Source organism: Alternaria triticimaculans (genome assembly GCF_023758025.1).
Source record: "Alternaria triticimaculans strain BMP 0046 chromosome Unknown scaffold_1, whole genome shotgun sequence".
NCBI classification, from domain to species: domain Eukaryota; kingdom Fungi; phylum Ascomycota; class Dothideomycetes; order Pleosporales; family Pleosporaceae; genus Alternaria; species Alternaria triticimaculans.
This window is the reverse complement of record NW_026055958.1, coordinates 2,663,774-2,689,990: the sequence shown is the minus strand read 5'-3', so window position 1 is coordinate 2,689,990 and position 26,217 is coordinate 2,663,774. Positions and strand designations below refer to the sequence as shown.

At 35.7% G+C, this 26,217-nt stretch overlaps 3 protein-coding genes across 3 annotated transcripts; 2 read left to right on the top strand and 1 right to left on the bottom strand.

The window, feature by feature from the left end:
- Window positions 1-2,300: 2,300 nt before the first annotated feature.
- On the top strand, window positions 2,301-3,695 carry J4E78_000873 (uncharacterized protein; the record flags this gene model as incomplete). The annotated part of the gene is made up of 1 exon (XM_049361534.1): window positions 2,301-3,695. One exon carries the CDS (start codon window positions 2,301-2,303, stop codon window positions 3,693-3,695), a length of 1,395 nt encoding a protein of 464 aa, XP_049226817.1.
- Window positions 3,696-5,716: 2,021 nt separating this feature from the next.
- Window positions 5,717-7,860, top strand: J4E78_000872 (uncharacterized protein; the record flags this gene model as incomplete). The annotated part of the gene is made up of 4 exons (XM_049361533.1): window positions 5,717-6,181; window positions 6,251-6,332; window positions 6,490-6,510; window positions 6,578-7,860. The coding sequence occupies 4 exons, from the start codon at window positions 5,717-5,719 to the stop codon at window positions 7,858-7,860; spliced, it is 1,851 nt and encodes a 616-aa protein (XP_049226816.1).
- Window positions 7,861-7,939: 79 nt separating this feature from the next.
- Window positions 7,940-8,926, bottom strand: J4E78_000871 (uncharacterized protein; the record flags this gene model as incomplete). The annotated part of the gene is made up of 1 exon (XM_049361532.1): window positions 7,940-8,926. The coding sequence occupies one exon, from the start codon at window positions 8,924-8,926 to the stop codon at window positions 7,940-7,942; it is 987 nt and encodes a 328-aa protein (XP_049226815.1).
- Between the last annotated feature and the right edge of the window lie 17,291 nt (window positions 8,927-26,217).

The window sequence follows — 26,217 nt, the reverse complement described above, 5'->3', positions numbered from 1 at the left end:
GTGCATCCGCCGTCCGAGAATATAGCAAACTTCGTCGATCTGACAGGAGAAGACGAGAGCGCCATGTCAACTTTCGGCCCGTTCCGCAACCCAGCGCTAGGCGGAGGCGAGGAAGTCCGCGTCTGCAATCCTTGTGTACCTGATCCAAACTTCAGCCCACCTCCACGATACGATTCACTCGGTCATGGCTCTCGGCCCATCCCACCCCGATCTTCACAGGTCCCACCTCCACCACCCCCACATCCTCGCGCACACAGATCGTCGTCCAGCGTACATGATGCTTCGCGCGGCGCAGGCCAGAGCCATGCATATGGCACACGCGACCCCACAAACGAGAGCAATCAAAGTAGGAGAGTGAGCTATCATGCGGGCTCGCATATGGGAGAGCGGCGGCTGCCACCTCTCCCGCCATCTGCTATCGAGCAGCAACACCCACATCACCGCGCACCTCTCATTTCCCAAACCGTAGCTAACAACCGGGCCCGCAACGCACAAAACCGTGTGAACTTCGGGTACGGATCTTTCTCGGGGACCAGTCCTTTCAGCCAAGCCATGTCAACCCCTGTACCGCCTCCACTTCAACCTCAAAATGCCCAGCCAACCCGGCCTCGCCGCCAAATCCCTGAGGAAGACGAATGTCCCATCTGTGGCGAGGAGCTTCCTCCCCAAGGCCCTGACAACGACGATTCGGACCGCACCCAGCACATTGAAGAATGTATCGCCCTACACTCCGCTTCTCCAGGCCCAACGGCTGCACTCACGCCGCAAACATCTGCCAGCCTACCCACTCAACGCACCCGCGGTATGAGCAGTGCAGGTAATGGTGAAGGCGCCAGTAACGCAAATCGAATGAGCCATGCTGCGCGTGGAATGTTTCCGTACGTCGCGACTGAGAAGGACTGTGTTGATGAAGAGGGCAGACAGGCCGAGTGCACGATTTGTCTGGAAGACTTTGAATCTGGGGACAAGATGGCTAGGTTGGTTTGCTGGTGCAAGTTCCATGAGGTTTGTCTTTCCTTTTCCCAGTACGATGGGCCCAAGGTGCTAACATGTGTCTCAGACTTGTATCAAGGAGTGGTGGGATAAGAAAGGCCGGGGTGCTTGCCCCACGCACCAGTTGCAGGAGTAGCTGTGTGGTTATATCGATGACATCGACTGTTGCATGTCCCACCGGTAGATACACTTGGCGCACCGCAGACTCTTGGGATTAGGAGCTTTTCTTTATCGGCGTTTTTGGTATACCCCTATCCTTCTTTATCATCATAGGCATTATCCTTGGTTTCGAGTGTCTTTGCATTTATAGACTCACTCTTCGTTTCTGATATGGGAGTATAGAAGAATATGGCATAGCAGTATTACTACACTCAATACACCGAAAACAAGCCCCATGGTGGGAAGCAACCTGAGGCTTTGGTTACTACAGTGATGGTCGTTATAACCTCAATCTTGCTGTTTCCATGGAGTCATCCATTTCCCTGCGGTCGTGAAGATTCGATAATTGATGTTTCCTGCATCGAGCTTGTGAGGAATTGTCAAGAAGCATTACCAGGGACGTCACTTTTGGGTTCAAGTGCGATCACCAGAAGACGTCGGCGGCGTCTATTGCGACTTCCTGCAGGCACCGGACTAGGGTGATGGAAGTGGGTCTTAAGGCTAGTCCCACGAGGCTGGTAAGGCGAGTCGAGTAACGATCCTCGACCCACTCCCAACATCGCATCTCAGCGCGTCACGTCGCCTAGTCTCCAGCCTCCGAACTTCTTTTGTGGCAGCCACATCTCGCGACTTCATCTCGACACAACAACCATGTTGACGCAGCTTCCTTCATTCCGTACTCAAAACCGGCTAATGACGCGTAAGCAAGTCCCATGCTACCCGCGCGAACGCGCCTCAGAACTCGGTCGTCCTTTGCTAGCTCTATGGGTGTGGAACTCAGCATCCAGCCCATTAAACAAATGTTTCCGCTTCTGGAGTGTTGCATCTTGAGAGTGATGGATCTGCCGTAGGTCGAGGCGAATTCGCATTCGCGCAGGCGTTGGCTACAAATGAGGAAGCGGTGAGTAGGGCAGCCGCTGATGTAGTAACAAGACTATTAGTCAAACCTAGAATTTAGCTCTCTTGTTGTATACCCCGAGGCCATCGTAGAGGCGACAAACATATTCGCCGACACTAGATGAATAGCGCCGTCGTCCCGTCTTCGGTCCGCTTCATCTAAGACCTCTGATCGCTTGTACCAAAGTCACATCGTTTTTCTTTCCCGCACCACATCCCTCTCGTTTTCTTCCCCAAGACCCTCTGCCACCATGGTACAATTACAGCGGCTAGGTTTATTGACTGTGGCGCCCGGTCTCCTTTCCTTGGCTACCGCCAATGAATACGATTACGACGTGCTCGTGGTCGGTGGAGGCTCCAGTGGCACTCACGCTGCCATCCGGCTACAGCAGTCTGGAAAATCGGTTGCGCTCGTTGAGAAAGAGTGCCGGCTGGGTGGACACACCAACACCTACAAGGACACGGCGACTGGCGAGACTTTCGATTACGGCACCCAAGTCCTCGTCAATACCACCACCGTTCGACACTTGTTCGACTCCCTCAACATTCCCCTAGCTCCTTTCAAGCCTGGTGGCCAGCCCAAGGCAGTCGATTTCCGAAATTCGGTCGTCGGGCCCTCATGGCCCGTCGTCGACGCGAATGCCTCTGCTGTAGCTCTGGATAAGTACCAGGCTCTTCTCACGCAGTACCCAGACGATTTCTTCCGTGGATACCACCTCCCTGACCCCGTTCCGGAGGACCTGTTGATGCCTTGGGGTGACTTCCTGCGGAAATACGACCTGGGTGCGCTGGCATATGATGGCTTCTTGCAATTCCAAGGCATGGGCAACATCCTAGCCCAGCCTACCCTCTACGTGATGAAGCTCTTCAATCCCATGCAAGTCTCAGCACGCAAAGACAAGACCAAAGTCTCGCAAGCAAACCACAACCAGCAGGCGCTCTGGGATGCCGCAGAACAGAAACTAGGGATGGGCAACAGCTCTGTCGTGAAATGCGCCAGCATCAAGTCCATCAAACGCAGCCCGTCATGCGTCACCCTGGTCGCTCAAACCCCATCAGGCACTCAGACCATTCGCGCAAAGAAACTTCTTATGACCATTCCTCCTAAGGTCGCCCTCCTCGACCAGTTCCTGGATTTGAACACGGAGGAAGCAGACCTTTTCTCTCGCTTCAACAGCAGCGGATATTGGAACGCAGTTGTGGCCAACACTGGCTTCCCACAGGGCGTCTCTATGTACAACTACGACGCAAAAGCCGCCTTCGGTATCCCCGGGCTGCCAGGCGCATACTATTTCACCGCCGAAATTGGCAACCTCTACTCAGTGCAATACTCCACTCCCATGGAAGCCTCGGACGACTACTTCGCCTCTGATATTCTCGCCACGGTCCAAAGGATTCGTGGGGCCCTTGATCTGCCTCCTGCCAACCAGTCTACGACAATAAAGGCTAGCAACAACCATTCCCCCTTCGCTTTGTCGGTCTCGGTGGATGAGATCAAGAACGGCTTTTACAAGCGTTTCGTTGCTCTGCAAGGCATGACGAATACGTTTTGGACGGGCGCAAATTGGGCTTCGGGGAGTTCGAGCACGATTTGGGATTTCACTGAGGTGGAGGTTTTGCCTGCTATTCTTAAGAGCTTGGAGTGAGCAAATGTGTTCGATAGTGTATGCGTTAATGCTGTAGTCTAGTATCTACGAACGCGTATATTATTTAGCTCGCGGGTTCGTCTTCAGAACACCGACTCTTCTGGTGCAGACCCAGCAGCGTTAATATCCCAACTGACATAACCCACACGAATTGAAGTCATGGATCCATTAGTCCCGGTCCATGACCTTGGGCAAAGCTGGACTCGTCTCTTTTGTAGGCTATCCTTACCGTACAGATCAAAGAGGGACCATAGAGATATCCTGATTCTTGCCCGCCCTGGGCCGATCGCAGCAACGCTTCTACCAAGAGGTTGCGTATCTCTTGGCTCTATTGAACCCACATTGGTTGGCGTGGGCGTTTTTGTAAGCGACTTGATATGCTCCTGCCCACAATAGGTCGCATCAGGTAGTAACCTCGTGTCTTTGGTCGCAAAGGCCCGAGAACAAATGTGGTTAAGAACGACGCATCCATTTCCCTCCCCAATATGTACCCAATCAGTCCCGTTTGTCTCAATCTCAATATACGACCCGTTCCTGATTCGGCCATCGCTGTTGGGCTGAAGGTTGTCAATCTCAGGCGCCAGGCTTTGCATAACAACGAGAGTAGAACAAGCGCAGAGAGTATGCTCATTGCTCTTCATGATGGAGTACACCAGTTCAAGACCCGAACAACCGTAATCGACTGTGATAGCATGTGTCTCAGAGCATAGCGCAAGTAGTGAGAAGATCCTATCTCTGGCAACGCTGCATCTCTTGTCACGGAATGTTAACAGAAGGCTTGCTAGAGGGTTTCCGACAATTTTTTGACTGCTAATGAGCGCGAAAACTCGACCGATTGCTTCATCTGTATTCCCAGGCAAGCCACGGAGCAATACCCGAAGCCTATGCATTGTGATCGTTAATGGCCCAATTGCAACGGCGATGCGGCGCGCAAGTTTGAGCTCTTGTGTGATCCATGCTCGGGTCCAATAGTCGTTGCCGAGTAGATCATTGTTTACTGCTCTTCTTGCCTCCCGCACGGGTGTTCTTTCCTTCCAAGTAGAAGGATGACTGTACCTCAGCTGTAGTTCTCCATGATAATGTAGAACTGTCTCTTTCGACGCAAGTCCCAGCCATGCAATGACCGTTTCGGCCCTGGAGTATATCCTCCCCATCTGCATGACTTGGTGATTCCGTTCGACTGTGTTCTCTTGATCAACACAAACAGCGTCTATCCAATATGTATGAGCTGTACGCTCAGGATCGGCTCTGGTGACCTTCAAGTATTCGAAGAGATTCGGTTGAACGAAGAAATGTTTTCCGTTCATCAGTACAAGTTGTTTCGGTTCAGGTTCGCCCCACGCGTACGATAAGCAACGATAGGGCGCATAGTCTATGGTCGTATGCGATATGGAACATTGGACGAGGCCTTCAGCTGACAGCGTTGGTGATATCTTTAGCAGCCTTATGGAAGGCTGCGAATGATCGAGTGATTCGTGTTCGAAGAAATCGGTGGGAGAAGGCTGTACTATACTCCGCAGCTGCGAGACTGGGTCATCCGCCAGGATACTTGACGGGGAAAATGAAGTTGAAGTCGCCATGGTAAATCGCTTGAGACTTGACTCTAGCCCGAGCACGAGGATTGCGAAGGAAAGGTCAAGGTCGATGAAGAGTATCGTTGCTTCCGGTACCATGTGGAAGCGCGGCTGAGTTTATGCGGGGTTATCAGCTGAGGCAGCCACGGTGGGCGCAGCATGCTCAGCCGCAACACCGAAATCTTGCTGAGAACAGCGACGTAATCGCATCACTGAGAACGTGTTTCCAATCCAGAGGAACTGGTATGCAAGCTACCATGCGCGAGGGGGTTCGAACGCAGCGCTGAGCTGCGCCTTTATATCCTGTCAGCATCCGGTCAAGAAAAGGAGCTGATCGCGCAAGTCCTCCTTCTCAGCCTGCTCTTTTGGCCCGCTACAAGTATTTGTCAGCTCTCATTGTATTATCGTCCGGCTATCAAGATGGATTTCTCCAAAGATCCTATCATAATGACTGACACATCGGCACAAAACGGACAACGTACCAGTCCTCCTCCCCGCTTTGAAGGAAAGCCTTATCTGCAATGTCTCGACACGCTCGAGGATGCATTCCCAGCGCTCAAGTCCTTCTTGGAAAAGCTAGCAAACGAGGGAGAAGCCGGCCGTCAGGCTGTCAGGCAACACTACGAGAAAGAGCATCAACGTACGCCGGGTCGATGCTATTGCTTGGAGTTCAAGGCCAAAAGCGTTGTGGATGTGGAAAAAGGTGGCTTTAAGAGCGCTGCTGTGCTCCGGGAGTACCTCAAGGAGAAGCCAGCCAATAAGAGCCGTGAGGAGAGACACAAGCGGCTCTTCATTCTTGAAGATATGGAACCGGACTATGTGGATGCACTGGGCCATCATCTAGGCGTCGACCCTCTGGTCTTCAGCGAGCAGATGAATACCTGGAACGTTAGTAATATCCATGTACGAACTGTATGTGAGACAGACACTGACTTCGTACACTCATCTTTAGTTCACGGACTCCTGGTCCATCCCACATAGAGGATTGCCATCGATGTCAGTGCCCGGGCAGTCATTCACGCTGCGCTACTACGAATTGCGGACTTTGCTCTGTGCCAAGTCGGTAAATGTTCTGAAACTGCAGACGTCGTTCGCAGTGAATCGTCGGAGATACGAGAGGTGGCGGGATATTGACGTACCATCATCAGGCACCCCTGATCGAAGGCATGCTTTTGTGAGACGGTGCGCTTCGTTCTGGACATCACAGACTTCTCCTTCAGATGGAGAGGCGAACGATGAAGGTTGGGATGGTAAGGCTTCTGAGACGATGTTATCTGGTAGATCACTGCTGACGGCCACCCACTTTAGCTGTCATCCTAGTAGATCCCGCCTTTGCTACCGCATGCGAGCCGCCAAAGACGGAGTCGGCCAGCGGCGGACGGGCGACGGGTGTGGCTGCAAGCGAGTGCTTAAAAAATCACGAGGCTGAACTGGATCCAAGTGCACGCAAAGCTCTAGATGATTGCTTGATCCTACAAGATCCCACAATCTTCCCCGACCGGTCGGAACTCTGGAAAGCACAAGACCACAATTCATCTCGACCCCCCAAACTCGAAGCGGTCTCTCATCAGAGCTGGCCGTACCACTACGGATGTTCTACATTAGCTCCCCTCATGTTCTCCGAAGTTGGTCTGGGTACAAAAGAGATGAATCTTCCAATGTTCCAACAAAAGCGAAATCTTACCAGTGCTATGGAAGAAATAGCATTCCACTGGACCAAGCTTGCCACTCCAGACTTGATCCAGCAGACGAACCTGAAGTCATCCAATGCTGCTTATTACCTCTTGAAACATGTTGCGCAACACTGGGTTAATCAACTTGAGCTCATGAATACCACCATTGCGAGGGCTGAATGGTTCGCAGATGACTACCAAGCCAAAATCGACGACAATTTGACCAAAAAGAAATGGAAGTCTGACCTACTGGAGATCAATGAGATTGCGAAGGACATCAATTACATGCGCCGACACTTGAATCACTTTTGGCGCGCTATGTATCTCAACCTAGAGCGTCTTGGTGTTCAACTAGGTGATGAAACTGTCACCAAAGAAGCGTCTCTAGCGATCAAGCATGCGCAGAAGGACTTCCTTACAATACACACAAGGATGCAGCCTTTGCGCGATCGCGCAGAAGCCTTGAACTCTGTCTCAAACGATCTCGCGAATCTTCGGGCGGCGTTCAGAGGCGTCTCAGACGGCGAGTTCGGCCTTCGTCTCAGCCTGTTCGCATCCATCGTCTTCCCGCTCACCCTGCTTGCTGGCATCTTCAGCATGGGGGACGACTTTCGCCCTGGTAGAAAACAGTTCTGGCAACTCTGGGCTATCGGCATACCCGTTTGCGTTGTGGTCGCACTCGGATTGGTGTACGGGAGAAGGCCTTGGGCAGTGGCCACCGATCTTTGGGAGTATGTAAGATCATGGTTCGAGTACTACGGGCTCATGAAGCCCAAGGAAAAGAATGCGGCGCAGAAACAGAAAATTGAAGGTACACAAATGAAAGAGAAGAGAACCCGCAAGCAAGGCGGACGAGCAAGTTTGGTGAGAAGGACAGGTTGGAACGTCCGGGACGAAGAACATGGTGTTGATGATTGAGTGTAGATTCATGATAATCCGAGGTGCAAGGCTAGAGTGGGGTCTGCCGAGGCAGCACGGGCTTGGCACCACCGGGGCCTCACCCCTGCATCACGGCAGCAATAGCTTCAAGCTGCGCCCTCTTCCACCTCTGCGAGATGGTCGTATGCGTATCATCCTCCACCCTCAAAACGACATTTCCATTGTCACCGCCCAGCCTCGCCGCAATCTGCATTCCATGATGGGCAGGTACGAAACAGTCATCCTTGCCATACCACAACTGCACCGGCAGATCCTTCCTGATGTCCTCGACCCGGAAACCCCAGTCACTACATATCGTTCGCCCATCCAACGCTATACCGTCGAAACCCTGCGCTCTCGCTTCACGAGTTGATCGTAATATCAGGCGGATGAGGTCCTCATCTGCCATGATCTCGCGATCCCTTGGATCCTTGATTGAGGCGAGCTTTGAGGGGTCTAGCACACGCTGTAAACGCTCCTCGTCGCTTAGATCCATACGCCCAAAAGCATCGCGGCTGAAGAACCATTTGATGAGAAAGACGGGCGCGTGCTTCCATCCGAACGGGAAGCCAAATTGGTGCTGGAGGTCTGCTCCCTTCATGCCAATGTCCATTGGTCCGACCCCACATACAACGGATACGCATTTGAGCTGCGGAGCTGGAAGTGCTGCTGCGCACGCAAGAGTATAGGGGCCTCCTCCAGATGCACCCAGAACAGAGTAGCTCTCGAGTTGCAGACGGTCGACGAGACATTGTAGGTCTCTTGGGCAATCCAACAATGTTCGTTGGGGATGCGGCGTGCTCAAGCCGATTCCAGGTCTATCGACCGCGATTATCCGTAAGCCTAGCTCCAGAGCGATATCCTGGTACGAAGCTGCTTCGATGCGAGACCCTGGAAGTCCGTGGTGATAAAAGATGGCATGGCCAGAAGGCGACCCGTACTGTGCGTAACCCAGCTTGCGCCCGTCGGGAAGCGTCAGTGTGTCTGAGGTATCATTTCCTAAGGGGTATCGACATTTGCGGGTATCTTCTCCGTGAGTGGTAGTTTCATGCTCTTCTATGCTCATAGCTGTGTATGATATGATGGGATATCCTGTGATGTACACTCGGCAAATAGGTGTGCCGTGGTATTCTATCTTACGGGCAAATCGGATCGGACGTGCGCACTCTAACTACCATCATTATCACGATAGAACATGGTTTTATAAACACTCTCTTTGATGAGGAGAAGCCCCATCGGCACTGTCGGACAGCCGACCAACAGCATCAGGTGTTGTGCTTACTCCGATCCTTTCCGCGTTCTTGCGACGATTAGGCACCAGCTCAGCCTTGCCAAAACGTTCAGGGTGAACGGCAATCCATCCATCACCTTTATGTCTCGATGGGCGGCATGCGCCCACAAACTTTTCGCGTCTGTGCTGTGACTGCTTTACAGCACGGGAATATCAGGGTGCTCTATCTTTTTTTTCTACCTAGGAATGCGACACAGTTTCTACGTACAGTCTTTGAAGCGCAGGGAAGTGGGGACCAAGTTACCCGTCGCTTGAGGACCGCTGTAACATCGAAGTGTATTCATGATGCTCAACACAGTCGTTCAAGGCATACCTCACAGTTTCGACAAAGAGTACTTCAACTTCATTGTAGGCGGTGTGCCTGGTTTTGGTTCTAGTTGCTGCGGATTAGGGTGGAAGGAAGCTACCCATTCAACGCAGCCTTGGGCCTACGCTATTACCGGCCATGCTATTCTGAGGTATTTGACGCATACTAGCGACATACGCGCCCGTGTACCAGATTCTGCACATGCATAATCGTGAAAAGGTCTTGGCTACACTAGCTAGATATCTGCACATACACTATGCAGTCATCAGGCCAGATCAGCACACAAACGCCGTGTTACTTTACCTCTCCCGCTTCAACATAGTCTACACCGATTAGTCGAGATAGAGACACACTACGGAGTCTACGATCATGTATGTACGCCTTAGCATCGTACTCGAACATGGCAAGAGACGGCGAAATTTCCCCGCGTCCATGTATGGATTACCGCTTCCGGCTCGACCAGTGTATGTGGAATGCAGGAGAGAAAAAAAGCAGTCCAAGAGGCGTACTGTCAGCGCGTGCAGATATCCCGGTAGACACCATACCTGCAGCAGAAAATCTCGTTACCGTCTATGACGACGCGATTGCGTCGATTGCGTTGCGCTGCGTTGGAATCGCGAACACCCGGTGAAAGCTGAGAAAAGCGTTTCTCGACTCGCCACCACCAAAAGATCAGCGCAAACCACGAGGTGTCAACACCAACACATCCCAGCATCCACGCGCACAACGCAGATCACCAAAGAGTGAGGCTCAACGTTGCACGTGTCGACTCGAGTCATGTCTCCACGCCACCGCAGCTCGCGAATCTGGCCCCAGAGCGAGTTCTCCGTCGATCAGGATGAGCGCGAAACCAATGCTCGGAACAGCATACTCGCCTTCGTAGCTTGAAGCAGTTGAGATCGGCGACGTTATCGACGGCGCCCTGCAGCATGTGCAATTATCGGCGTTGAGCGCTTTGCTGCGTGTGGCTGTCGGCTGGTTGGCTGTTGTGCGACGTAGCATTCGCGCGTACCTCACCGATATTCAGACAGCGGTTCCGGCTCTGGGGGCCTCGATCCTGAAGACGTGTTCCGACAGCCTGTCACTCCAGACTATCGGGATTTCGTGACTAGCATGTGGTGCCCATGTTGTTGTTTGCGAGGGAAGAGCAACTTGTGATTGGCGAACTGGAGACGGGAGAATGTATGGCTGTGAGAGTGTGGATGTCAGGTAAAGCCGTGGCGGACTGTGGCGTAACGGGTCCGAGCTGCACGGGATCATCCTCTCACTCACAGATTGTCATCTTGATTATGTGAGCCAGACTTCTCACACACTACCATTGCAGTGGATTATGCCCATAGATTAGTATGCGAAGTGAATGTTTTTACGTGTTAAATACGGCGCTAGGGGCTTAGCGCGCCGAGCCCTACATTATTTAACCTACCTGCACCTATTTGCGAGTAGGCTGCAGGGGCTCTGCACCTTATACTTATCTCTATATATATATACTGTTGCTTGCAATATATACTTAATACATTTAAATTACGTGTTAAATACAGCCTTAGCTATATTATACCTTAACTAAAAGTAATAATTAATTCTCTAAGCGTTTTTCTAATACAGACTACCTGCATTACATCTTGCATCTTGCATCTCGCATCTTGCATTACTCTATTATTGCTCTATTATTACTCTATTATTACTTTATTATTACTCTATTATTACTACTTTATAACTAAGTATAACCTATTACTAACTTAGAGCTACTAATTAAAGCAAAGAGTAGTAAAGTGCTATTCTAGTAATATATGTAGTATCTACTAAGATAACTATCTACTTTAGAGTTATACGTATAACTATTATAATAAGCTACACACCTATAGTAATTAGAAACCTAATTATATAGAATAATATCTAAACCTAAAGTAAGAGCATTATAATAATAATAAGAACTAACGTAGTAAAGATAGCGTTAGTAATCTAAGAATCTTAGCACTAGATATAAAGAGTAGAATAGAAGCTAATAGCTACACTAAAGATATTATAGGCAACGTAGAGAATATAGATAGAGATTATATAGACTTTTATAGTAGTATTTATAATAGTATTAAGTATAATAGTAAGGCTATTAGTAATATAAGAAGACATAGTTCTAATAATTATATAAAAGATAGTCTATATAAGGTAATTAGCATATATAAAGAACTTAGAAACTATACACTATACTTATAATATTAAACGCTAAGCTAATCTAATATTTAATCTCTAATATATAGAAGTCTATCTAGTAGAGCTTTCTAAGTAAGATAATAGTATCTATTTATAAACTAGATATATTGTTAAGGTAGTTAATAACGTATAGTATAGAGTAGGTAAATATACCTAATATAACTATAAGAGTAATAAAAGTAATAAAGATAAAGGCTATATAAAGAGGTATATTATTATACAAAGAAGTTCTTATAAAAAGATTATCTAGTAGGTAGAGTAGAATATAAAAGTAAGTAATAAATATAGAGCTATTAGTAAATACTACTATAATATAAGTCTAAATGTTAGCTACAAGAGTACTAGACTACTACTTATAAGATAAATATTAATAAAAGTAGAAACTATAATCTAACTAAGATAATAATATAGTAATATATTACTTTATGTAGCTACCTATACGTAGTTATAAAAGCTATAATAATATCTTAGCTTTATATATATATAAAGAAAGATTAATAATACTTATATATTTTATAACTAGTATTAATAGAGATATAAATAAATAGTTTTAATATAGAACTAGGTAAATTAAGAGTAGCTAGTTAAGAGCTTTATTAAGTAGGTAAATAGATAAGTATATATTACTAATATAGCTACTTTATTTAGTTGTCTATAACTATTATAAGACTAAAAATAATAGTAAAGATCTATTTCTATTAGTAAAGCTTAGACGCAGGTAATAGAAAGTAGAAATACACTAACTATAATACATTTACCTATACTCTAGTATTAGAGACTTTATTAAACTTAGTAAATACGTGCTTCTAACTTTAGATCTACTTCTATAGAACTTTTAAAAAGTTATTAGAGATACTATTAATGTTTTTAAAACTAGAATCTTTACTAATATTTTACTTATCTATATCTTTAAGAAACTCTTATATAAGATTATATAAGATCTTATAGAATAGATAGAGTAATAGCTTTTTATCTCTAAGAGTTATAGCTATGTCTTTAAGTTACTTAGTGTAACTAGCTAGTGTAGTATCTTTCTAGCTAGAGTGTAGTGTATTTAGTGCCTATTATATATAAGATATAATAGGTAGTTATAGATAGGTAAAGATAAGTAAAGAAGTAAAGGTATTTTAGAGGTAGAAAAGACAAGTTTAAGCGTAAAATTTTCTTTATTATCTACTTTACCTTTATACCTAGGTATAGTTCTAAGTAAGCTACCTCTCTCTTCTATAAACGTAATATAACTTTTATATATAATAATACCTACTCTAAAACTATAGAAGATATAATATTAGTTAGATATAGTTATATAGGCGCCTAGCTATAACTTATCTATTTAATCTCTATAAGAAGCGCTAGCTCTTATAAGTTTAACGTAGGTTATAAGTAGTAGATAAAGAGCTAGTAGAGTAAATAAAGTGTCTTAGTTACTATAGAACTTATAAACTATAATAAAATCTAAGTCTACTAGTAAAGAACTTTTAGTTAATACTACTAATAGTAGAGTTTCTAATTAAAGCGCCTAGTTAGCGTAAGGTATAATACCTAGATAGAGTACTAATAAGTAGTAGAGTCTACTAAAGCTTTATTTTCTTTGCTTAGAATATAGAGTAAAGTTATAATCTTTACTATTATATACGCTAGCCTTATCTAGTTAGTGTAGATATTATAGCTCTAGAGATTGTATAGAGTTCTACCTAATTAGAAGGTTAGAAGAGTAGAACACTATAGCTAGATAATAGGCTATATTAACGTTGCTACGCTTAATAAGAGTATTATTAACTTACTATCTAGCGCTAATAGTTCTATCTCTACTATAGTAGAGGCTAAGCACTAACTTACTATCTATATATATATAAAGATTCTCTATCTAATAGCACTTATAAATCTATATTACTACTTATATATATTAAAGACACTTAGTACTCTTTTAGTAAATTTATAGAAGAATAAGTAGCGTATTAGTATTACTACTAGGTTTCTTAAAGTAGTAAGATTAAGCACTAGCACTACTCTTACTACCTCTAAAGACTATATTAAGTTATAATAAGCCTTAAGATTAGCTTACTATACTAAAGTAAAGAGTTTAAAAGAAAGTATAGTAGTTATTATAGATACTTATATAGAACTAAGATAATATAATAAGAAGATTATAATATACTAAGAATATTTAATATTAATTAGAAAACTTAATATATTACTAGGTAAAGTAATTAAGATCTAGAAAATGCACTAGTTTAGAATAGGCAAGATTTGTAATACTATGCTAGAGTAGTAGGTATTAGAGAATCTTATAATAAGAGAGTAGTATAGTAAAATACTAGATAGGTTCTATCTAATAATAATATAGGCTTTAGGCGCTTTAGACCTTTCTCTCTACTAATTTACTATCTTTATATAGCTTATTAGTAGATTCTATTTATAATATATAAGTTATAATTACTATACTTATAGTAAATACCTAGGTCTATAAGATTAGTGTCTAGCGCAGCGTAGCCTAAACTTCTAAGGCCTTAAAGTATATTATAAGGTACTTATTATATTTACTAAGACTATTTAGCTTATTTTATTTTATATATCTACTATAGTTACTCTAATAAGTATAACGCGTATATCTATATTAAAGCGTATAATAATACTATATATTCTTTCTCTCTTATAAAAGCTTACTTAAGAAATATTTATACTTTTCTTCTCTCTTAATAACCTACTATTTCTGCCTATATTATAGTATTACGTAACGCTTTCTTCTACTAGTACGTAAGAGTATAGTAAAAGTATATATTAGATAGTATATATATAATAAGAGAGCTTAGAGTAATTCTAAGTTTAATATATAGATAGTTAGTATTAGCGTAAGTATAAGTGTAAGATAGAGTAGTAGCTCTATTTAAATAACTCTAAGATAATATAAGTAGCTACTACTAGCTACTATTTCTAAGATATATAAGTAAATCTTTAAAGAGATAGCGCTATAGCTAGATATAAAGATTTATATTATAGTAGCCTTTATAGCTATTAAGATTCTTATTACACTTACGCCTATAATATCTTCTATCTATATTATAATAGCGCTTAAAGCTTAACTCTAGCGTATATACTTTATTACACTTTGTATTTATAAGATAAATTTACTTATAGTACTTAATAAACACTTTAGTAACTCTAAGCTCTTATATAAACCTACGTAACTATTAGAGTAAAAGCACTATAAGAGAAAGAGAGTAGTTTCTCTTAGTAGAATATACGTAAGTAGATTAAACTAAGGCAAATTCTATAGCTCTACTTTCTTATAGCTTATACTATAAGTTAGAAGACTATAAAGCTATAATAAGCTACTAGTTCTAAGATAAACCTTATATAGATTAACTTCTTTATAGCTTATACTAGATAGAAATAAGATTATAAAGTATATAACTCTATAAGTAAATATAAGTACTTTATAGCTTACTAGAAATCTCTTTAGCTTAAAAGTATAGTATACTCTTCTCTTTTAGTCTTTACTCTTACTATACTTTACTAAGATTTTACTATAACTATAGTTATTATAACCTCTCTATCTAATAATCTAGACTAAAATAACTACTAGTTAAGCTTACCTATATTACTACTTTCTATACCTATTATCTACGCTCTAAGCAGAACTCTATTAGATATAACCTTTAACTAAATTATCTACTAAGAGATTAACTTTATATTAGCTATCTACTCTAGAGATAAGAGTAGTATTATACTAGTGTCTAACTATAAATAATAAGGCCTAACCTAAGTTCTTTAAAAACTAATTAATAATAGATAGTTCTCTATAGCTTATATTATCTATCTTCTTAAACTCTTTAACTAATGTACTAGTAAATATTATCTATTTAATTAGACACTAGAGTACTTTATATACCTTTCTATAGATATTCTTTAATATTACTTCTTAGTAGTAAATATAATTATATACTTTAGTATACTAAGCCTAACTATAGTAGCTAATATAGTAGTCTAGCTCTCTAGTTAGAAATAGATACTATTACTAGATAGAGTACTTATTATAGAATTAGTTAAGAATAAGAAAGACTCTAGCTAGTGTAATATAGCTTAATAATATATAGAAATAGCTTTACTACTAGGCCTTACGCTGCATAAAGTTAATAGCTATAAAGTAGAATAAAGTAGTCTCTAAGAGTTTAGCCTAATAGTATTCTAGAAGTAATAACTAGTAATTTAGTATAAAAGTCTAGCTAAGTAGATAGATATATAAAGTTAGTAATAGAGAATATATAGTAAACTAGCTAACTATATATAGAATCTTAAAGGTATAACTATAGTTACTAAACTAGTTAACTATGTATAGAATCTTAAAGACATAATAGAGACTAATAAGAATAGTAATAGACTTTATAGCTTATTTATATAATATTATATAAAGAAGTAGTCTAAGTTCTCTTAAATAGCGCGTAGAAGTGTTTAGAAATTATAATAACTAAAATAAATATCTAGATATAAAGCTAATTATTAGAAGCTAGCTAGGTAAGAATAGGTAGCTTAGATATTTAAATTATAATAGAAAAAGTAAGAAATAAGTTTTAACTTTAATGTTGTATAGACTTATTCTACTATACTACCTAATATATCTTAATTTATAGTAATATCTTTATATAGACTAAGCTATATCTTACTTATAATATAGATATTACTAGTAATAAGATATTATTCTAATAGTATTAGAATAGCAAATATCTAGAGCAGCCTTTACTATTCTCTAACTAGTAACATACCTTAATAGCAAAACACTTATTATAATATTAAAATCTTAGATCTAGAATATACTATTAATAAGACTATTAATATATATAAAGAATATAATATAAGAAGCCTTTTACTCTATATATAGCGTAGCGCTAAGACTATTACTAGTAGTAGAAGTCTTTATTAGAGCAAGAAAGGCTAGAAGTTTCTTTAGTAGTAGGCTAGCTAGAAATAAGTTACTATTAATACACTAAAAGTAATTATAGAAGTACTTAGTAGTTAGTAGCTTAATAAATTAAACGTATAATAGACTAGAATTAAAGCTCTACTATATACCTTCTCTATATACTAAAGTAGAAGAATAATAATAGAATCTTACGTAATAGTAAATATAGAAGGTACCTTATATTATATTTACTATATAATAAGTATATTCGCTAAAGAGCTACGTATTATATAGATTATCTATAAGAATAGTAAAACTATAGTATATAGCTAGTAAATTTAGCCTCTCTAGTACTCTCTCTTTTATTTACTATAATCTTCTATATTATTTATACGCTAATTATCTCTATATTATAGAATAGTAGTATATAGTTAGATATAGTTTACTATAGAAAGGCTGCGCAATAGTTATAGTAGAAGTAACTAATAGAGGTTATTATAAGTAGTTATAGTAGAAGACTTAGTACTATTTAGCTAATAATAAATAGCGCTTTATAATTCTAGAAGCGCGTTAGTATTATAATAAGTATCTATACGTAGGTAATACTTCTTATAGCACTAGTCTTTAAAAGAGGTAGTATTTAGCTATACTTATACTTTCTTCTTCTTCTTCTTATCTAGCGTACTATAATCTAATAAAAGTAGGCCTACTTAATATATATTAGCGTTCTATAACTTTTCTAACTCTTTCTTATAATATATTTTACTCTCTACTAGCGCTTTATTTATTACCTTTAAATTAAAATAAGTTAGTAGTTAGAGACATACTTAAATAAAGCCTTTAAGATAGTTACTAAGTGTTAGCGCTTCTAGGTAGAGCTTATATATAATAAGTTAAGTAAGTTTAAGATTATTCTACTAACTTAGAAGAGCTATAAAATTATCTATATAAAGTTATATAGTAAGAAGCTCTATATTAAGTATTATCTAGTATACTTTATAGATATACTAAAGCTATACACTATAATTAGAGTAGTTTAGATAAGCTACTTTACTAAGATAAGTAGTAATAGTTAGATAGTAGTGCGCTATATTGCGTAGTGTTAAATATAGAATAAATAATTTAGTACGTAGCTATATTAGAACTTATAGTATAAGAGTAGTAAGCTCTATATAGAATTATGCACATATATATATACGTAATACGTAACTTATAATCTAAGTTAGAGTTTAGATACTAACTTATCTACTTATACTATGTTTTGTAAAGTAACTAGCGCTATAGCTTAAGTAATAAGTATCTTATCTTCTACTTAGAAGTAATCTATATTATTCTAGTTAAAACTACTCTATAAGCTACCTAGTAGTATAAGGCGCTATTTTATATAGTTTCTTCTATTACTTATATTTATTAGTACTACTATCTATAATAAAACATCTAACGTAATAAAGCTAAAAGTACTACTACTTAATAAGATTCTAGCACTAGCATTTAATAAATTTACTATCTAGAACCTAAATACTATTAAGAATTATAAGAACTAGAAGAATAAAATACTCTCTATAGGCTAGTAGTGTAGAGATTTCTTCTAGTATCTTCTAAATTATAATATAGCTAGCAAGATTATAAAGTGTTATAGTAACTCTAGACTTAAGTAAGTATTATATCTAGAATAATAGTAAGCCTTTTCTAAAACTAATAGACCTAAATATTTTACTTTTATTTTTATAAACTTTACTTAGAGCAAGTAAAGCTATATAAACTTTAAGTATAGCTTATAATATACCTAGTATATAGCCTATAACTATCTTATAAATCTACTTACTAATAATACTCTAATTAGCTATTTTTAGGTAGCCTTATATAAAACCTATTAACTATACTTTATAAAGTATACCTTCTATATTCTTCTCTATACTAGTACATATATATACCTTTTAATAGCTAAAGAGCTTAAGAGTATTATAGAAATATAGCCTTTAGGTAAATAGAATCTATCTAGCTTAGATTATAGTTAGTAGCTTAATACCTTTCTAGATCTATAGAAAAATAACTCTACCTATAGTAAATAGAAACGCTTTATATCTTTCTAATTTACAAATCTAAAGTATCTTTATTATACTATACACTAAACGTATAAGCTTAGTAGCTTTCTTACTTATAATCTTTTTCTTTTACTATCTTATCTAGTACTATTATATCTAGTTCTATTCTTTAGTATACGTATAAACTATATTAATTAGCTAGTATAGCTTTTACTACCTAATAGTTATTAAAAAGAATAAAAAACTAAAAAGGCTAATAATATAGGCATAGGTAAGGTATCTAATAAAGATATTAAATATAAAGTCTAAGACTTTAGTTTAAGACTTCTTTAGATAACCTAATACTTACTAAACGTTATAGTTATATAATATAAGACAGCGTACTATAAAGATAATAGATATATTTATATAAAGTAATTCTACTTCTTATAAAAGTAGTATATTATTAATTTTTTTATTAATAAGGTCTAATAGATTTTAGCTCTATAAATACTAATCTTATTAGTATTCTTATACTACTCTCTAAATATACACGTAAGAGTATTAACTATAGTTAAAACTAGTAGCTTATTAACTAGACGTAGAATATTTTTCTATCTTCTAACCTAATAACGCTAAAGTATAAATAAGTTATTAAAGTGTTATTTTCTACTCTTATAGGCAGGCGCTACTTTATAGTTAGCTCTTTCTAACTTAGTTACTATAAATTACCTTTAGAGACTAACTATAGTAATATTAGTATACTCTATTTTACTTTTATTTTTAACTATATATATTAGACGCTGCGTATTTAGAATACTTTATTATATAGTATATAGGTCTCTACTAGTTTCTATAATAATATACTAATACTTTTTCTTAATAAAGCGCTTCTTAAAGTCTATCTAGTTATGTATATCTAATATAGACTTAATAACTACTTCTACTTTCTTTTTATTCTTAATTAACTAGTAGCTTATAATAAATTTAATTCTTACTTTACTTACTATATATAATTAATTAGCTACTTCTCTTCTAGTATAACTATAATACGTAAGTAGTCTAGGTTTCTTTTCTATAATATTAAGCGTTACACTAAGTAGATATAGATATATTCTTAATATACTTATAACACTAATCTTACTAATTCTATACTATATAATTAGAACTAGCGTAATATATAGTTAAGTCTATACTTTATAAATTATAAGTAAATAAAACTATTTTCTATATACTACTCTATTATAAGTACTATATATACCTTCTAATATAGCCTCTACTACGCTAGTAGTCTAGTATAGTATCTTACTCTACTCTTAATAAACTTTATCTTTTAATTATTTTAAATTAAAAAGCGTATTATAAAGTAAAAATCTTTTAAATTCTTCTTACTTACCTATATATCTACTACTTATTTAAGTTTAGTACTATTAATAGCGTAGTAGACTACTTAATAAAGTTAGTATCTTTTTATAGTACTTATAGTAAGTAATTCTAAAAGCTTAATAAAGCGTATAATAAAAGCTATAATAACTTAGATACTACCTCTAGACTTACTAAATTATTATTACTACTTTTTAATAGTAAGAAAACCTTTTCTAGTACTATAGAACACTAGGTCTATATTACTACTATATAATAGTAGTAGCTAGCTTAGTTTTATGTTAGTATATATACTATAGATTCTAGTTTTATTAAGGTATATCTAAATTATTACATATAAATATTATCTTAGAAAACTAAAGCTAAGAAGAGAAATATAGTAGTTAACCTTACTTACAAAGCTCTTATTTACCTAATAGTTTATAGATATCTTAGTCTATATAACGCACTATATTAAATACTTATTTATCTACTATTATAAGTAATATCTTAGATCTATAACTATATCTAGAGTGTAACTAGTATCTATATAAACCTCTACACTAGCGTTAAGTTTAAGAATTAGTACCTAACTCTAGTAAATATAAATAAATATCTTATACTAGATAAAAAAACTTAATATAGCTTAGATTATATTAGTATAGTAGATATATAGAGAGGTATATAAATAGCTAAAGCTATAGAGATTACTTCTATAGACTTTAACTTTATTAACGTATAGCTCTACCTAGTAGACTTTAAGTTACTTATTTCTATAGATCTACTAAGAGAGCTACTATAATATAGAAGCTATTAGCTATTAATACAGCGCTAAGTCTTTATATAATATAAAATTAATTTTCTTAAGTAAGCTTATAGTAATAAGAAGATTACTATTAGTTAGTCTATTACTAGTAGAACTATAAGATAGTACTTTACTACTAAGAAATAGTAAGCGCTTCTTATCTATATTAAAGAATTATGTAGTTTCTACTTTCTAACCTTTATACGTTAAGATTTAACTTTCTTTAGTATAAGCTTTAATATAAGTAATACTATACTAGCGCTATAGTTAAGAAGTTCTATTTTATTCTAGAGAAGTAACTACTAGACATATTTTATATATCTATAGATATATACGCTACACTAGACTATATACTCTTATATTATTACTATTACTACGTAATAGATATAGATAGTAACTAGGTTAAGCACGTATATTATATAGTTTAAGACACTCTATATTCTTATTAGACTAGTTAACTATAATACTTTTTATAGATATAATTATAAGTTAATACTATAGTATAACTAATAGTGTCTAAAAGACTATCTTAAGAGTTAAGCTACTTTATAGAGAAGTACTTTTATAACATTATAATATAATATACTCTATATAGGTTTAGACTACTCTTTATCTTAGCTTAAGAGTACCTAATAGTAGACTTTAGCTATTATTACTATTAGTAGAGTAAGTAAGAGAAGAAGGTTTTTCTTCTATTAAACTAATCTTCTTATACTATTAGTTATCTACTAATATCTACTCTAGTAGTGTCTACTCTTATTTATACTAAGTATAGAGCTAGTTCTTCTTATAGCCTAATTCTTACACTATCTAAATTTAAGTATCTTAATACCTATAACGCTAGTTATCTACTATTTTTTAATATATTTAGCCTAGAAAGCTATAATATTTATAGCTTTATTATTATAATCTCTTTTAAGAATATTAGTATATTATTAGTTAATTATAATTACTACTAAATAAACCTTACTAAGTATAAACAAAACAAATATATAGCTTATAGTTCTCTTCTTATCTAGTAGATTTACTACCTAAACGCTATTATAGATTATATACTATATATAATAGAGCTACTTATATTTAAACGTTCTAGTAGTTATACCTAATAGGCTAATATATAGAAACTACTTTACGCCTATTCTAATATAAATAGCTTCTTATATCTTCTAGATTCTTAGTAGTTACTAGAGTAGTTTTGTGTTACTATAAGATAGCTACACTAAAGTTTTACTAATTACTATACTACTATTAAAGTTTAATAAGCCTTTGCTAAGCTAAACGTTCTAAATTATAAAGATATAAAAAGTAGTATACTTAATATATAAGAATAGAGGTAGTAGTAATAGTAGTAATATAACCTTATAGGTCTGCGTAATAATTATCTCTTTTCTAAACTTTCTAAAAGTAAAGCTATTAGTTTAAAGAGAATTAAGACTTATTACCTAGATAGTAAATAAAATAAGCGTTAGATAGTGTATACTAGTAACTAGGTAGAAAGCTCTTAAACTTAGTTACTTCTCTTTTAAGCTAGGTTTTACGCTCTTTATTTATATTATCTAACCTACTTACTACGCTCTCTACTACTACCTACTTTTATCTATTACACTACTTAACTTAACCTAGAGATTACTTACTACTTTCTATATATTACTATATATCTACTATTTAACCTAAGGCAGCGCTAAGCCTAGTTACTACTTCTAACGCTAGCCTTACTCTTACTACTCTACTTAACTTAACTTTTAGCTATCTTATAAAAGAAAGACTACTTTATTTTATCTAGACTATAGAATAGAATATTACTATATAAGCCTATATAGGTTATACTATTAATACAGCCTTTCTAGAAGACTTTTTAAGTTAATATCTAGATTTAGAGCTAGCCTAAAACTATTAAGTATAAATAAAGTATTAATATCTAAGACGTTATATATTAGAACTTAAATCTAACTCTACTATAATTTTATATAATATATACTTTTAGTAGAAAAAGATATATAATTATAAATTTAATATAAAGAGTTATCTCTAACATTATTAGTAAACACTACTTAGTAGAATAGGCTTTAAGATTTATCTTTTTATATTAATAACGCTATTTAATAAACTTCTTAAAACTTTCTAGAAACTAAAGCTTATAATAAGAGATATTAAGAAAGTTCTTACTAGTAAGACTACTAGATCTAGAGAGTTATTTAAGGCTCTATAGAATCTCTCTAAAAAAGAAGCTAGGTATCTACTAGATAGTATAGATAAGAATGTAACTAACTCTAAAATATAGTAATAAGCTTTTAAGAACTAAGCTAGTATAGTCTACTACGTAGTATATTAAGAAAATAGAAACGTAAAATATAGTATATAACTTATTTATAAGCACGTTGTCTAAGTTACATAGATTCTAGTAGTTTTTATTAACTAAGTTATTTATAATAAGAAACTACTCTACTAGGTTACGTAGATTCTAGGTAATAGACTAGATAGAAAATATAAGTATAATAATTATATAGTAGAGTTAATCTATCTTAGTAAATTAGTTTTCTTATACACTTTACTAGTAAGTGTAATATTAAAAAAAGTATAGAACTAAAGTATATTTATAACGCGCGCTATTATATATAGACTACGTAGCTAGGTTTCTACTATTAAGTAAGTATAAATAAACGTGTCTCTTATCTCTACTAATTATATAAGTTTACTAGTAATTACGCTTAACCTTTATAGATATAAGTCTAGAGCTAAGTAGTAAATTCTAAAGTAGTATAAGTTCTTATCTACTATAGCCTATCTATATTAGCTAGTAGATAGCACTAAAAAACTTAAACTATACTAAGAGAATAGATTCTAAAAGACTAAACTAGATAGATTTTATATATCTACTTATAGTATTCTTAACCTTCTATAAGTAAACCTTTACTACTAAATATTAGAAAAGGCGTATAAGACTTAGAGTAAGATTATAAATAATTACTATAATAATTATATTACCTCTTAATTAGAGTTAATAAAAAAGAAAAAAAAAGAAAAACTAAAAGTAATAAAGAAGCTAGTAATAGAAGTAAGAAAGTAAATTATAAAGCAGAACTTATCTAGAAATAGAAGTAAGAATAAGGCTAAACTAAAAAACTTTACTTAAGTCTAGTAGCCTTCTTCTAAGCGTAAGATAAGTATACTATCTATACTAAGTTCTAAGCGTATAAGAACTAGTAAATAGAATAATAGGTCTATAAGGTAGAAATAATTAATCTAGAGGTAGAGGTAAAAGTACTACTCTTATAACTACTCTATTTATACTAGTTTAGACTAATATTAAATCTAGGTATATAGACTATATTATAAGCTAAGAGTCTTAAGAAGCTAATTCTTTACCTTACTATAGCTTTAAATATATTCTACTTTACTTATAGTTAATATCTAAGTAAGCTATCTAAGAATAATAGAGCTAGAATATCTTAACCTAGAGTTATAGCTAAGCGTAATAGTAACTAGCGCTAATATTTATATATATATATTAGCTTTTCTAGTAATATACGTTATAAATACTAGCTATTATATAGTTTTTATACGCTCTTCTATATATAGTTTTATCTCTTCTTAATAAGTATATTATAAAATAATTTTAGTGCGTTATAAATCTCTTTTATACTATTCTCTAAGCCTTCTCTATTTATCTTTTCTTTAAGTATAGAGATAATTAGATTAAGTAGCTAATACTAGATTATATAAAATATAAGAGAGAACTTATTAATTAGCTATTAAGAAGGTATAGCTAGTATAAGATCTAATTACTATTAGCACTAGACTATACGTATAGTGTTTAAGCCTTACTACTAGGCTTTTTAGTATTTAGAATATGTTTAGAAACTTTTAAGATATACTTATAGAGCTTCTTAGAGAGTGCTAATAATATATCTTTTAATTTATTTAATTATAGAATTTATATAACCTAGAGCTAGCTCTTTCTAAACTACTTAATTATATCTAGTCTATAATTATAGGCTAATAGCGCTATACTATTATAAGTTTAGAAGAAACGTACTTATTTAACTTATTCTATATATAGCGCCTACTCTTTCTTTCTCTAAAAGTAGTTTTATATATAAAGAATCTATAGTATAAGTTTACTAAAGTTATTCTTTATAGTAAGCTCTTTATTAAGTATATATTTTAGATCTAAAATAGAGACTACTAACTTTATCTATATCTTCTTAGTAAAACGTAGCTACTATCTAGTAGTTATAGCGTACCTACTTTAAAATAATAGTATCTTACGTAGTATACTTTTCTAGAACTAGCTATAGTTTCTAAAGCTATAATCTTTTATTATCTATTATACTAATTATTTAAAATCTTTTTATATTATCTAGGTTAAACCTATATATAGAAGCTGCTATAAGAAGCTTAAGTAATTTAAGAAGTAAAGTAGTAAAAGTTAGAGAATTAGAGAGATTATCTTAGAGTCTACACTATACTCTACTTTAAACCTACTAAGCCTATTTAGACTATTTCTTTATATTATGTATATATAGTATACGTAAACTCTATATTTATAACCTTAGAAGTATAGATTCTTACCTTAAAGATAGTACTATATAACTAAATATAATAGAAGTTATAGCTAAGTAGCTCTATTACTTATAAAGAGAATTTTATATATAAGCTAAATAATAGAGTCTTTTATAAATTATAGAGCTTTAAAACTACCTAGATAAGTATACTTTTATCTATTACTTCTTTATAATTAGTACCTAAGTAGTGTATTACTATAAGTATAAAATAAGTAGTAATACCTCTAGCTTTAGAAATCTGCGCTATATCTTTAGATATAAAAGTAGAATGTAGAAGTTAGTAATCTATTACCTCTTACTTCTAGTGCTCTTAACTCGTAAGCTATAAGCTTTTATACTACTTATAATATAAGTAGTAGTACTTAAGTAGTTTATATATTTTAAACTTACTATATTTTATATATATATAGAACTTATAAGCTAAACGTTTATAAACTAAGTATTACCTTTTAATTAGAATATATAGTATAGGCGTATAGTAGATTTTTACGTAATAGTTATATACTATAACTTAGTCTTATAATAGCTATACTACTACTACTACGTCTATACTATATATATTCTACTTTATATTAGAAAGCTATAGTGCGTTATATCTATTAGAGACGTAAGCTTTATTATATTTATCTTATTAATTACACTAATTAGGTTATTTATAAAATAAGTATTTCTTCTAGATATACACTATCTTATTTAATATATATAGTTTATAAAACTTTTTTATATTATATTTTTCTAGGTTATTAAAATAGTAATTGTAAACTAGAAAGCGCTTTAGAAATAGTATTCTTCTAGAGAAACTATACTACTACTAGCTCTATAGTAGCTAGTAAAGTTTAGTGTTATAGTTTGTAAATATTAAGAGGTTCTGTAAATATAGCTATATATTACTACT